This window comes from Prunus avium, chromosome 1 (genome assembly GCF_965620075.1).
Source record: "Prunus avium chromosome 1, drPruAviu1.hap1.1, whole genome shotgun sequence".
Taxonomy (NCBI): Eukaryota; Viridiplantae; Streptophyta; class Magnoliopsida; order Rosales; family Rosaceae; genus Prunus; species Prunus avium.
This window is the reverse complement of record NC_142284.1, coordinates 44,955,984-44,969,598: the sequence shown is the minus strand read 5'-3', so window position 1 is coordinate 44,969,598 and position 13,615 is coordinate 44,955,984. Positions and strand designations below refer to the sequence as shown.

The 13,615-nt window shown below is 38.6% G+C and overlaps 2 protein-coding genes across 2 annotated transcripts; both read left to right on the top strand.

Annotated features, from left to right (window-relative positions):
* Positions 1 to 2,020: 2,020 nt before the first annotated feature.
* Positions 2,021 to 6,181, top strand: ATTPS6 (UDP-Glycosyltransferase / trehalose-phosphatase family protein). Its single transcript, XM_088255857.1, has 3 exons — positions 2,021 to 4,829; positions 4,913 to 5,186; positions 5,660 to 6,181. The coding sequence occupies exons 1-3, from the start codon at positions 2,824 to 2,826 to the stop codon at positions 5,945 to 5,947; spliced, it is 2,568 nt and encodes an 855-aa protein (XP_088111983.1). The 5' UTR covers positions 2,021 to 2,823; the 3' UTR covers positions 5,948 to 6,181.
* A 2,597-nt stretch (positions 6,182 to 8,778) lies between these two features.
* LOC110762696 (MAC/Perforin domain-containing protein) lies at positions 8,779 to 12,612 on the top strand. The gene is made up of 7 exons (XM_021965368.2): positions 8,779 to 9,256; positions 9,348 to 9,589; positions 10,648 to 10,930; positions 11,025 to 11,208; positions 11,316 to 11,485; positions 11,600 to 11,664; positions 11,756 to 12,612. Exons 1-7 carry the CDS (start codon positions 9,014 to 9,016, stop codon positions 12,462 to 12,464), a joined length of 1,896 nt encoding a protein of 631 aa, XP_021821060.2. The 5' UTR covers positions 8,779 to 9,013; the 3' UTR covers positions 12,465 to 12,612.
* The last annotated feature ends 1,003 nt before the right edge of the window (positions 12,613 to 13,615 follow it).

The window sequence follows — 13,615 nt, the reverse complement described above, 5'->3', positions numbered from 1 at the left end:
TGCTCTTAGTATAAATGACGTAATTTCTATTTTTTTTTTGCAATTGTGGTTTAACAAAAAAATATATCAGTTGCTGATATCATTTTAATGTCAATGTGAAAATTCCTTTTCAACCCTCTCATATTCGGAGTTAAAATAATGTTATCGTCATCTTTATTTCAATTTCCATAAATTCTCCGCCCAAACATCTGAATTCCTTTATACTAAAACTTCAAGCATTCTACCGACTGAAAACCCTCATTCAACCGACTAAAAACCCTTATTTCACTGATTGAAAAACACTCATGCAGTCGACTGAAATCCATCATTAATTGGAACTGTCATAATTCTCTCAGAGCTTCTTGTCGAATTATAACTAAAACCTTAGAATTCTGAATCGGACTTCCCAGTGTCATCGGTACTCAAATATGCTTTTGGTAATCTCTTTACCCTCTGTTTCAATTGGAAGTTAGTATCAAATTCTCATTGCTTTTTTAGATGTGTGATTTATCAAATTACAGATTTGCACTTGTCAATTGTGCTTGTCAATAACTACTTGGAGTGGAAAGTTGTCGTGGAAGATCTTAATCTGCTATCATGAAGTATTACATGTTCGAAATTATTTATTTTATATATCATCGATTGAAATATATCATTAATAAGAACTATCGTAATTCTCAGAACTTTCCCTCAATTCTATGTAAAATAATTGAGGAATTGAATTCCTCAATGTCTTTGTCACTCAAATATGCTATTGGTATTCTCAATCTCCTCAATTTCAATTGAAAGTTTATATACTCTTGGTAATGTATTTGAAGTAAAAATGAAATTCTCATTGTCTTTTTTTCTTTAATAAAAAATCATTTTGATGTGTTATTTATCAAATTACAGATTTGCACTAGTCAACAACTCTTCGGATTGCAAAGCTGTTGTGGATGATCTTAATATGCTATCGTGAAGTAATTACAGGTTTGAGAAATTTTATTTATTTATTTATTAATATTTGATTACTACAAAAATGTTTAGCCTATCATCGGTCCTCTCTCTTTTACCATGGCCAAGCCTAATTGCAATTTATATTAAAGCTTCTTTGGTGATTTGATGAAGAAACCAGTCACAATGAGCTCGTAATAAAAGTTAATAATTCACTGTTTTTTTCTTGATTAATGCTATTTAGACACACAACATTGACCACTTTAGCTGACCATCTTATGTGGCAATTAATGTGTCATGCCAAGTCAATTAATGAATGTCGTCATGTCAATTAAAAAATCATATAGTTCCTAGTAAGTGATCTCATGACAACATTCATTAATTGATATGTCAGTTGCCACATAAAGTGGTCAATATTGTATATCTAAATAGCATACATAGATAGAATACATACTTTCTGAAGTTATATTATAAATACATACGTAGATAGAATATGTTTGTTAATTGACAGTAAGCCAAAGGAAGAAATTAGATTTCATCATTGTAAGAAAAAAAAACATAGAAATTGCAGCATTGTTTTGTTTTGTTTTGTTTTTTTGGTCGGAAATATTTTTTATTTTTGATCTGCACCGGCAGTGTAGCTTAGTTGTTTTGTTGTTGTTAATAGTATATTTGTTGCAACGACTGTCGGACATATCCGATAAATCGGTCAAACGAGACACATCTCCCTGGGCCTAGTCTCGAGCTGTCAATGAAGCATGGACAGATCGACACGTGTCACGGAAAACCGATTTATAGTCCGCCACGTAAAGAGTCGCACGCTCACGACATCCAGTTTCGGACAAGACCCTCGGTGTGGGTCCCACCGTTATGTAGGAAGCCCTCGTGGCGGACACACCAAAGGACAAGGGATAAGGCCTAGAGACCTCATCCACTACTCTCTCAACATCTCTGTCGTAAACTCTCCTAGCCGTCCCATTCTGTTACATCCGTTCCGATACCGCATCCAACGGCTCAGAAGTTTTCAACATTTTCTATTCATCTTTTTTATTCTTTGAAAGAAACAAAGTAAATCCACAAAATAATAAATGTGTGAAAAACAAAGTAAATTGTCCAGAACATTATCCCACTATTTTATGTTGGGCTGATCCTCAGAGAGAGAGAGAGAGAGAGAGAGAGAAGATTATAAGGGAAGACTGTGATTACCAGGAAAGTCCCATGAAAAGCAACCAAATTTTGGGGTCTCCTTTTTTCCCTATCTTTGATTAGATTTATGTTCACCTTTCGTTTTGCTTAGTTCTTTCTCAATTCCACTCAATAAAGAGTGGGTTTTTGCAGTTTCAGCTACTGGTAACATCTTAAACTGTTCTCAATTTTATTGCTGGAAGTTTGAATTTTGAAACTGGTAACATCTTGTTTTGTTATTGCTGTTGTTGTGTTTGGTTTCAGTTGAATCTATATTTTCTCAGCAGTGCATGTGTGAGAATGTCTAGTTGAACCTCATCAAAAAAAGAATGTCTAGTTGAATGTTTGGTTGCCGAATATTTCTGGGCTGTGTGTGATCTGAATGTATTCCATTCCTTTTACCATCTCCTCTTATCTGGATAGGAAGAAAGTTCTTGGTTTATCCTTCCCTTGTTTCAATTCACTTATCTTCAAAGATTTTTGCAGTCAGCCTTTAACTTGTCATAATCTCTTTATCCCTTAGCTAGGATTTCATTCGAAATTATCAGTACTAGCAGTAACCTCTCACTCAAAACTCAGACCGGTTGCTTCTGCGATATAAATTTTCAAAGGGGTTTTTTGCTTGTCATAGAAAATACGTAATCTTTAATGGGTTGTTTCATCTATGTGGGCAAGGGGATAGATATAGAGAGGCTTTGATGAACTAGAGTTCCAGTCTAGAAACAAATGGTGTCCAAATCGTATTCCAATCTTTTGGAGCTTGCCTCAGGCGAGGCTCCTTCGTTTGGCCGAATTGGCCGGCGAATTCCACGTATTATGACTGTTGCCAGTTTGATATCCGATGTTGATGATGATCCGTCGGAGAGTGCGTGCTCCGAAGACATGTCTTCATCTTCAGTCCAACGTGACCGAATCATAATAGTGGCTAACCAGCTCCCCATAAGGGCGCAGAGAAAATCAGATACCAGTAAGGGTTGGATTTTCAATTGGGATGAGAATTCACTACTTCTCCAATTGAAAGATGGTTTGGGGGATGATGAGATTGAAGTCATTTATGTTGGTTGTCTTAAGGAAGAAATTCACCCAAATGAACAAGACGAGGTTTCCCAAATTCTTCTCGAGACCTTTAAATGTGTCCCAACCTTTCTCCCACCAGATCTTTTCAGCCGGTATTATCATGGGTTCTGTAAGCAGCAGTTGTGGCCACTGTTTCATTACATGCTACCTCTTTCGCCGGACCTCGGTGGTAGATTTAACCGGTCCTTATGGCAAGCGTATGTATCAGTGAACAAGATTTTTGCAGATAGGATCATGGAAGTGATCAACCCAGAAGATGATTTTGTGTGGATACATGATTATCATCTGATGGTGTTGCCAACTTTCTTGAGGAAGAGATTCAATCGCGTGAAACTTGGGTTTTTCCTCCATAGCCCGTTCCCTTCATCTGAAATTTATAAGACATTGCCTGTCAGGGAAGAGATTCTAAGAGCCATTTTAAATTCTGATTTAATTGGATTCCATACATTTGACTATGCAAGGCATTTCCTCTCGTGCTGTAGTCGAATGCTTGGTCTTACCTATGAATCCAAGCGGGGTTACATAGGCCTTGAGTATTACGGTCGGACTGTTAGCATCAAGATTCTTCCTGTTGGTATACACATGGGTCAGCTGCAGTCGGTTTTGAGCCTCCCAGAGACTGAAGCCAAGGTTGCTGAGCTTATGAAACAGTTCTGTGATCGAGGAAGGATAATGTTACTCGGGGTAGATGACATGGACATTTTTAAGGGTATAAGTTTGAAGCTTTTGGCAATGGAGCAGCTGCTTGTTCAGCATCCAGAGTGGCAGGGGAAGGTTGTATTGGTGCAGATAGCCAATCCAGCCAGGGGTCGGGGAAAAGACGTGAAAGAAGTTCAGGCTGAGACATCCTCAACTGTGAAGCGAATTAATGAAACATTTGGGAAACCTGGGTATAAGCCTGTTGTGTTGATTGATGAGCCACTCAAGTTCTATGAGAGAATTGCATATTATGTTGTTGCCGAGTGTTGTTTGGTGACGGCTGTCAGGGATGGGATGAATCTAATACCATACGAATACATAATCAGTCGGCAAAGGAATGCGAAATTGGATAAGGTTTTGGAGTTGGAACCCTCCAACCCGAAGAAGAGCATGTTAGTTGTCTCCGAGTTCATTGGCTGCTCCCCTTCTTTGAGTGGAGCAATTCGTGTGAACCCCTGGAATATTGATGCTGTGGCAGATGCAATGGACTGTGCCCTAGAGATGGCGGAGCCAGAAAAACAGCTCCGGCACGAGAAGCATTATAGATATGTCAGTACCCATGATGTTGGGTACTGGGCTCGTAGTTTCCTCCAAGATCTGGAAAGAACATGTAGGGGCCATTTGCGTCAGAGGTGCTGGGGTATTGGGTTCGGTTTGAGTTTCAGAGTTGTGGCCCTTGATTCGAACTTCAGGAAGCTCTCTATGGAGCATATCGTTTCAGCTTACAAAAGGACCACAACTAGGGCAATCCTTCTTGACTATGATGGTACATTGATGCCTCAGGCTTCCATTGATAAGAGCCCAACTTCTAAATCCATTGGTATCCTGAATAACTTGTGCAGAGACAAGAACAACATGGTTTTCATTGTTAGTGCAAAAAGCCGTAAAGTACTTGCTGAATGGCTCTCTCCTTGCGAGAAGCTTGGAATTGCTGCTGAACACGGCTACTTTCTACGGTAAATTTGTTCAAATTTCAAGTTTTATGTTTGCACCGATGGAAATATTGGTTAGATTAAAACTAATGATTATATGGATTCAGATTGAAGCGAGATGCAGAATGGGAAACATGTGCACCAGTTGCAGATAGCAGTTGGAAGCAGATTGCAGAGCCAGTAATGAAGCTTTACACTGAAACAACTGATGGTTCCACCATTGAAGATAAGGAAACTGCACTTGTGTGGTCTTATGAGGATGCTGATCCAGATTTTGGATCATGTCAAGCTAAGGAACTTCTTGATCATCTTGAAAGTGTGCTTGCTAATGAACCAGTTAATGTTAAAAGCGGGCAGAATGTAGTGGAGGTTAAGCCACAGGTTTGATACACCTCTCCTTGTTAAGTTGCTATCTCTGTTCTGTAAAATCTCCTTTTTGATTTCTCCAACCTGTATGATCAGTATCCAAATTCACATAAGCTTAGTAGCACGTGTGAAACGGAGAAAGGCGATGTCTTTTAACATTGGGTTGGTCAAGATATCAGAAGTTTGGAGGGGGTTGAGGGTCAGAGAGTGACCGGGCTCAAACTGGAGGTCATACCAAAATTATAAATACAATTTTCTTAATGTTAAATAGGTATTCCATACTGTTTGACAAATGAAAATTTTGAAAACAATATGGCCCTTCCATGACAACAGATGTAGTATTGTTTGTTTTTTTCCCCAAGCATAAGTGATTAGTCAAGTCTTCTTCACTCATAGGGTTTATGCCGCCTTCACTCACAGAAGCTAACACATTGGCTCAATTGGACTTACATTATTTCGATAAACTGAACATTCTTGTGTGTGTGCAGGGTGTAAACAAGGGACTTGTAGCCAAACGTCTACTTTCCACCATGCAAGAAAGGGGAATGTCACCGGATTTTGTTCTCTGCATAGGTGATGACAGATCTGACGAAGACATGTTTGAGGTAATCACAAGTTCCATAGCAGGCCCATCCATCGCACCCAGAGCTGAAGTATTTGCGTGTACGGTTGGCCGAAAGCCCAGCAAAGCCAAGTATTATCTGGATGATACAGGGGAAATTGTTAGGTTGTTGCAGGGGTTGGCATCTGTGTCAGAGCAGACAGTACCTCTGTAGGCTTACCAAAGATAAAGAATGGGGCACTGCCTTGTTTTCTCTGTTTGTAACTGCCATGATGTAGGTGAGTGGTGTATTTTGCATTACTTTGCCGTGTTTATTCCTTCTTTTGTTCATCATGTAAATTACTGTAGTGTTAAGAGAAGCTGTGCAATCCGAAACTTTTGCATTTGTTGTTGTAAAGCTGTAAATGTGTTTGAGCATGAAATCCGAACTTTGTTTTGCTGCAGTTCATTCATAACTGTTGCCTAGGCTACCTTTTCTTGGAAGACCCATCTTCTAGGGGTAAACCCCCCTTAAGAAGAGATTGTTGTCTGGATTGCTTCAACACAGATTGATGATATTAGATATTTTTTGTTTTACATTTTAACCTTGGCAGAAATGTAGTTTGAACTTTGAACCCTTTTGGTGGGTTGTGTTCATCAGTGTAGAACCTCAATACTTTTAGTTTGAATCTAGAATTGTAGAGCGCAGTTAATTGGAGGAATTATGCTCTTTTGAAGACCAAGATGCTGCTGAAATTTGAAGTTGGTGAATAGTAGCAGCACGTAGTAAAGCAAGTGAAACCAGGACCTGTAGGCTTTCTTTGTGTTTTGGACAATAATGTAATTATGCGGATCCCGTCAGTATAGCAATTTTACAAAGCGGCAACGATAAGCTTATCTTGTGCGGTGCTTTCCTTGATAACTCGGTCCGGCACAATTCTTATACCCTATAAATTATAGAGATACCCATTCTTAGCGCTAATAATATAGATAAATTTTACATCATTTAATTTCTATTAAAAAACCTAAAAAATGACAGCTGGTCTTATTGAATTTAATTTTAATTATTAAATTACTTTAATGCCCTATTGAATGTTTTGGGCTTCTTTATAAGGTTGAGTTTGTTTTAAGAAATTAATGGCAGTTTTATAATTTAAAAGAAGTTAAAAGTCTCTTTGTTATGTTGTAAATGAATTTTGGGTGTGTTTTTAAGTCAATTTCATATAGGGGTTTTTTATTTTATAATAATTTCGATTCCTATATTGGGTATAATAGTGAATCTTCCTAAATTATATAATAATGCTGTGTTTTACATGCTGATCTCTTATTTCTGTTTTTGAATAGAATTATACCGCCCTGCCCGTCGACGATAATCTTCGTGTTCTGTTCTGTCCTGTCTTTTGTTTTAGATGCTAATTAAGCCTTGTGTTATTTGTCATAATTTTCTTGGGTTGCCTTGCTACCTTTGGAATTGGAAGGATTCTCGTTCTTTGGTCTTCCTGTGTAGCTGTTTCCCTTCCTTGTTCGGGTTTTTAGTTCGTGTTTCCATATATGTTGTGGGATGGGAAGTCTACTTTGGTTAACAATTTGCTCTCCCGACGCACCATTAGCTGGCCCAGTCAAAGTCCCAAGCCCAGACCAAGAGAGAGCAGAGCGCACGCGTAAAACTTTGGTGTTTTCGTTTAGAAAATAATATAGGTGGTTTGGTTTATGTTTTCATTTGATTTGACCAAGTAGAGAAATTAGGCATCTCTTGTCTTGTCCGTTTGACTTTCACAACATCCTTTGTGAACACAAAGGCTTTTCAAGAACTTGAGGACTTGTGGTCGTGTCAAAGATGGACTCAAAAAAAAGTCACTCGTCTAGTTCATACTTGACTGATTCAATTTTGATATGATAATGCTTCTTGCACAGAGAAAAAGAAGCACAAATAATGAATACTGGAACAAGTATATTATAAAATAAACTCAGCAAAATGAAAGTAGAAACTGGTTAAAAGTAAGTCATCGACGCAGATACTTGTTGAAGAAGGTCCGCAAATCATTAGTCAGCGGGTAGCTCAGAGCTCAGCTGGCTTAGTCAAGTGTAATTGGTGGAGGTTCAGTCCGCATCATTAACACGTCATCAGAGAGGGTCTCAGACCACATACACGGCAAATAAGAGGTTACGTGTCGTGTCATAGGGACAACAAAGGTGAGAGAGATGGAATTCAAAACCTTTTGGCCTTTTCGGTTTCACACTGTCACTGGAGGGAGGGAGGGAATACACCAAAAGAAGAATTTATAATTTCTCAAAGGAAAATGCTAGGAAGACCAACTAGGGAGATCAATTTGTGTACCAACTCTCTAATAGAGCGTGAGACTCATTGTATTGGTGGGCTCCACCTCTATTAGAGAGTTGGTATCCCAAATTGATCTCCCTGCATGATCCTTTCTCAAATTCTCATACTGATCTGTCTCTTTCTGCTCTACCTCTACCCCATTTAGTCGTGCAATATCACAGTCACTAAAAAACAAAAGAAATTATACAAATAATATATATAGATTGATGAAGAAAGAAACCCACACCTTTTATCACACGCTACATGTCCCAATTAATTATTACTCGCTTCATCAATCTATATATATTATTTGTATAATTTCTTTTTTTTTTTAAGTGACTATGATATTGCACGACTAAATGGGGTAGAGGTAGAGCAGAAAGAGACAGATCAGTATGAGAATTTGAGAAATTATAAATTCTTTTGGTGTATTGCCTCCCACCTTCCTAGATGTTTGACGTTCAACTAGAGATGATTTTGCAACTGTGTTGGTTAATGACGTGTTACTTATACCTATCTCCTGGGACCGGGATTTATATTTTTAAATAACAAAACAAACCAACAGTCTTTGCTTAAGAGAATCAATTAATAATTAGTAATAATTGAGGTTGAAAAAAAAAGAAACAAAATATTGATATATATATTATATAAAATATGAGAGAGAGAAGAGAACGGTCAAACATCTTCTCACGACCTTTTGATTATTACCATATTCTTCTTTCCCATTTCATATTCAGACCTTCCCATATGTTACAAATCAAGTCTATAGCATTATTCTCTCTCTTCCACTTGTCTCTCTTCCTTTTCTCAAACTATATCTCTTCACACCTCTATTCTTCCCTTCCTTCCCATCAACTTTATCATCCAATTAAAACACAGGAAGGGATATACAAACCTCATCTCATCTCATATATATAGGGTCAGAAGATACAGAGATCAGAAAAGAGAGAGAGAGAGAGAGAGAGAGAGAGAGAGAGAGAGATGAGTGGCGGTGATGATATCGTGGAGATGGCTGTAAGCAGCCTAGGCAAAGGGTTTGATTTAACCTCAGATTTCCGGCTCAAGTACTGCAAAGGCAAACAAAGACTGGTTTTGCTCAACGACGCCGATAAAAAAGAACTCGCAGTTCCTGGCTTCGGGTCCATCCAACAAGTCTCCACCGATATTAAATGTGACAAAGGCGATCGTACACGTTACCAATCCGATATCTTCACATTCAATCAGGTAATAATATTAGATATGTGTCTTCTTTTACAAATAATATTATCGATTGAATTAATAACATTAGTGCATGAAATGAATATAATTCATGCAGATGTCGCAATATTTCAACCAAAAGGCCAGTGTGCCTGGGAAAATCCCATCAGGGTTGTTCAATGCCATGTTTGGTTTCGAAAGTGGTTCGTGGGCAGCGGATGCAGCCAACGTCAAACACTTGGCTCTGGATGGTTACTTCATCATCTTCTTCAATGTTCATATCGATAGGTACCCTCTTGTTCTTGCCGATCAAGTTCGTCATTCTGTTCCGTCCACTTGGGATCCCCCTGCCCTTGCAAGGTATGAATTAATTCAAGACTTCGATCATATGGATTTTTAGTTTTTAGTTTTTACTTGTAACTTGTTTTTCTTTTCATATCAAGGAAACCAATTGAGTGGGTTTTGGGTTGAGTTCGAGTTCGCCTCCTAACTCTTCCAACTTAATTTCATCCCTAATTTTCGGGCTCAAATATATATTTTGTATAGATAATACAATAATATGCGGAGTAATTGCAGCTCTATCTTTTGGTATCTGCCTGCTAATTAATAAAATAGTCTTAGCATACAAAAAATAATTAAATTCATATTGGACGGCAAATCAAAATTAGTGGCTTGGTTTACTAACAAATCCTAGGTTTATTTCCTGAAGAGGGGGCATGAATTTCGAGGCAAAAGAATAGACATAAAAATATACAAGGTCACTTTCCTTTCCTTGTATGCACTCATTCTTTTTCTTAATAAAAGTCATAATCATTCAAGATTAGTAACCCCGTACGTCGTCAAAAGTTTTGGCCATTCTTGGTAGTTGATCACGTTTCATATAGAAATGTTCGAACCTTATAAAATCCTGACTTTTATTGCCTGCTAATTGCCAATCTCAATAATTAACGCTCTCTTAATATAAAAGTAAAGAGAGCCCTATGTCTTCCCCTCTGTATATGTGCAAACTAGGATGTCTATATGTTGTGCCTTGTGGGGATCGATCATGTTTAACCATTACTAAAATATATCCTGTAAAAATGTGGTAAGTATAGCATTACCTTATACAATAATATGCCTATGGAGATGACGCCTATTGCATGCCATTGATTGCAAATATTGTTTGACCACTCAAACTGGTTTTGGCCTGCCATTTGACATGAAGGCTTGGTTTTCCATTTGACATAATGATAAGTACAACAAGTCACATAATTGGGGCGCAGTAGTACTGTATTACTTGATTTCCCATTGTGGAACGTACTTTCTTGGCCTGACCAATTCTTTCGTTCTGGATGGATTAGCTGTCTAGTTGGAAAGCATTTTGGTCAACCAATATAATTTATAGACTTACGATAAATTCTTACGTACACATTTGACAGGTTCATAGAGAAGTATGGGACTCACATCGTGGTGGGATTGAGTATTGGGGGCGAGGATGTGGTGTTAGTAAAGGAAGATAAATCTTCTAACATGGAGCCATCTGACCTCAAAAATCACTTGAACGAGCTTGGAGATCAGCACTTTACAGGGACATGCAATTTCTCCCCATTACACTCCAAAGCAAAAGACCAAAGACACAAGGCACCACCGGCCTTCAATGTCTTTCATCATGATCCCAAATCTGTGGCCCTTAATGGCTTCTCCACCGCAAACACAAAAGATGTATGGCAAAATAAACTAGGGTTCAATTGTTCTTGTTTGGTTTTAAAGAATTAACAGTAGTTGTAATGACGATGTGGCAGATGACTTTTTGCAGGGTATTAGCGTGATAGGCTATAAAAGAGGAGGAGATCCCTTGGCCAGTAGCCACTGCGAGTGGCTTCAAACCGTTGGATCGATGCCGGATGCGATTCAATTTAGCTTCATTCCCATCACGTCTCTACTTAAGGGTGTGCCCGGCAAAGGTTTCTTATCCCATGCCATCAACCTCTATCTTCGATGTAAGTTAATTCTTTCTCAGGTACTTAATTATTCATCGCTCGCTGATGTCTTATATTGTATTGTAATTAAGTAGTTAATCTCTTGTTAATTTGGTACACGCGTGCAGACAAGCCTCCTATAGCTGATTTGCAGTACTTTCTTGATTTTCAAGCCCACAAACTTTGGGCTCCTGTTCTCAATGACCTGGCTCTAGGTCCTGCCACAAATAGGGCCACGCGGGCGCCTGCTCTTCACTTCAGCTTGATGGGTCCTAAACTATATGTAAACACTGCACAGGTACACTATATTCCATTTCTAAATCTGAATTCGATTTATTTTATGCATCCATTGTTTTTCTTTTGATCCATCTTATATATTATGTTATGCTAAATATAATATTATGATCATCAGGTTAGAGTTGGAAATAGGCCTGTCACAGGGATGCGCTTGTATCTCGAGGGCAGGAAATGCAACAGGTAAAAAAAGACAATGGGATTTATCATCTTAATTCCCCTTGATAAAACAATGTAGCTTAATATTATTGATCTATCTATCTATCTATCTCAGGCTAGCTGTGCACCTCCAACATCTATCAAACACTCCATTTATGTTGCAGCAGAACAAGATAGATCCTGATCAGCCACCAACATGGCGAGGATCAGATGACATCGGGGACCACCGCTACTTCGAAGCAATAAACTGGAAAAGATTTTCCCATGTCTGCACGGTGCCAGTAAAATACGACCCCAAATGGACGTCCCCCAACAAAACTGCGGCCTTCGTAGTCTCCGGAGCTCAACTTGTCGTGAAGCAACATGAGACAAAGAGTGTTCTCCATCTCCGGCTTTTGTTCACCAAAGTCTCAGATTGTTTTCTCGTCCAATCAAACTGGACAGAGAGCCCCTCTCAACTTTCTCAAAAGTCAACCTCGTCTGGCCTCTTCAGTGCAATAAGCACATCAATTCCGGGCAATAATTGGGTGAGGGAGAAAGTGCAGCCTGATGACGATCAAGTGATTGTGGACTCAAGTGTGTTTCCTACGGGGCCTCCGGTGCCATTGCAGTTACAGAAGTTTGTGAAATATGTGGACATGTCACATCTGTGTAGGGGCCCACAGGATAGTCCTGGGTATTGGTTGGTCACTGGAGCGAAGTTGAACTTGGTGAAGGGCAAGATTAGTTTGCAAGTCAAGTTTTCTTTGCTCAACATGTCTTCTCCAGCAATTTCTCCTACTCTTCGAGACCTCATGTACAATATTAATGTCGGGGAAGCCTAATTATTTTCATTCTTTAGTATAGCTTATGTCGGAGACAAGACTCAAAAGAAGAGAGCGTCAAAGTTGGGCGCCACTCTAAATGTGCAGAGTACTTAGGGAGAGTTTTATATCAGGATTCAGGAGGAGGTAGTATTTTTAAGTATATTCAGATCAATCAGGTTCTATCATTCTTCAATTATTCCACATCAAAATGTTACATGGAGGCTAGAATGAGGGGTTCTTAATAGCCGTTTGATTCAATGTAAAGTTATTATTAAACTGTCGGATTGAAAACCCCCTCATTGTAACCCCTCATTTTACGACTCCATCATAGAAGCTCCCCAAAATGTTATGGGTACATACAGTTGTCATGACCCCCCAAGAAAAAGAAGCTGGGTTTAGGAGCCCATAATAAGGCCCAGTTCTATGGCATACTGCAGGTGGGCTGGATAAGTTTTAATGTAATTGGCCTGAGTAGGTAAGTATGGGCCTCTGACCCAAATATTGGTGAACGCAACAACTTTTACAATTACATTCACTAATCACATACATATTTATTAATTAATAAATATGACAGTAAAGTCCAACATACTTTTGTATTTTTTGTATTTTTATTGATTGCTTGACTCTTGACATGAATATTATGAGTTGTAGTATTGTATATGTATAGCACATATCTACAGAAAATAAATAAATTTGTTATTTGTATATGCAATGCATTATGCATGTAAATTGTAAAGTAAGATTACTAATTTTATAGTTAGTTTAATCAAGGGTAGGGGGACCTACCTATACCTAAGGGCCTAAGGGCCTAAGGGACTAAGGGCGTAGGTGCAGACTGCAGTATGAAAATGAAGTGTCATTGCATGTGCTTAAACGTGAGAGAGCATATATGCAATGCAGTTGTTTGTTACTTGAGTATCGATCAGCCATTGGACTAAACTAGCGAATCTTTTATCTCCAACATTCATATTCTTAATTAGTCAATCCTTACTTTCAGATCACAACATCAAGGAATACAATTAACAAATAGAAATAGATAGAGCGCCATAGAGAAGGAGAGGACCACTAGACCACTAGACCACTAGACCACTAGACCACTAGACCACTACACCACTACACCACTACACCACTACACCAGTACACCTGTACACCTGTACACCTGTACACCT

Coding starts and splice junctions, on each gene's coding strand:
- LOC110762696 (XM_021965368.2), top strand. CDS start 9,014: ATGAGTGGCGGTGATGATATCGTGGAGATGGCTGTAAGCAGCCTAGGC. Junction 10,931..11,024: donor CCACCGCAAACACAAAAGAT/GTATGGCAAAAT, acceptor GACTTTTTGCAG/GGTATTAGCGTGATAGGCTA. Junction 11,665..11,755: donor GAGGGCAGGAAATGCAACAG/GTAAAAAAAGAC, acceptor TATCTATCTCAG/GCTAGCTGTGCACCTCCAAC.
- ATTPS6 (XM_088255857.1), top strand. CDS start 2,824: ATGGTGTCCAAATCGTATTCCAATCTTTTGGAGCTTGCCTCAGGCGAG. Junction 4,830..4,912: donor GAACACGGCTACTTTCTACG/GTAAATTTGTTC, acceptor ATATGGATTCAG/ATTGAAGCGAGATGCAGAAT. Junction 5,187..5,659: donor TAGTGGAGGTTAAGCCACAG/GTTTGATACACC, acceptor GTGTGTGTGCAG/GGTGTAAACAAGGGACTTGT.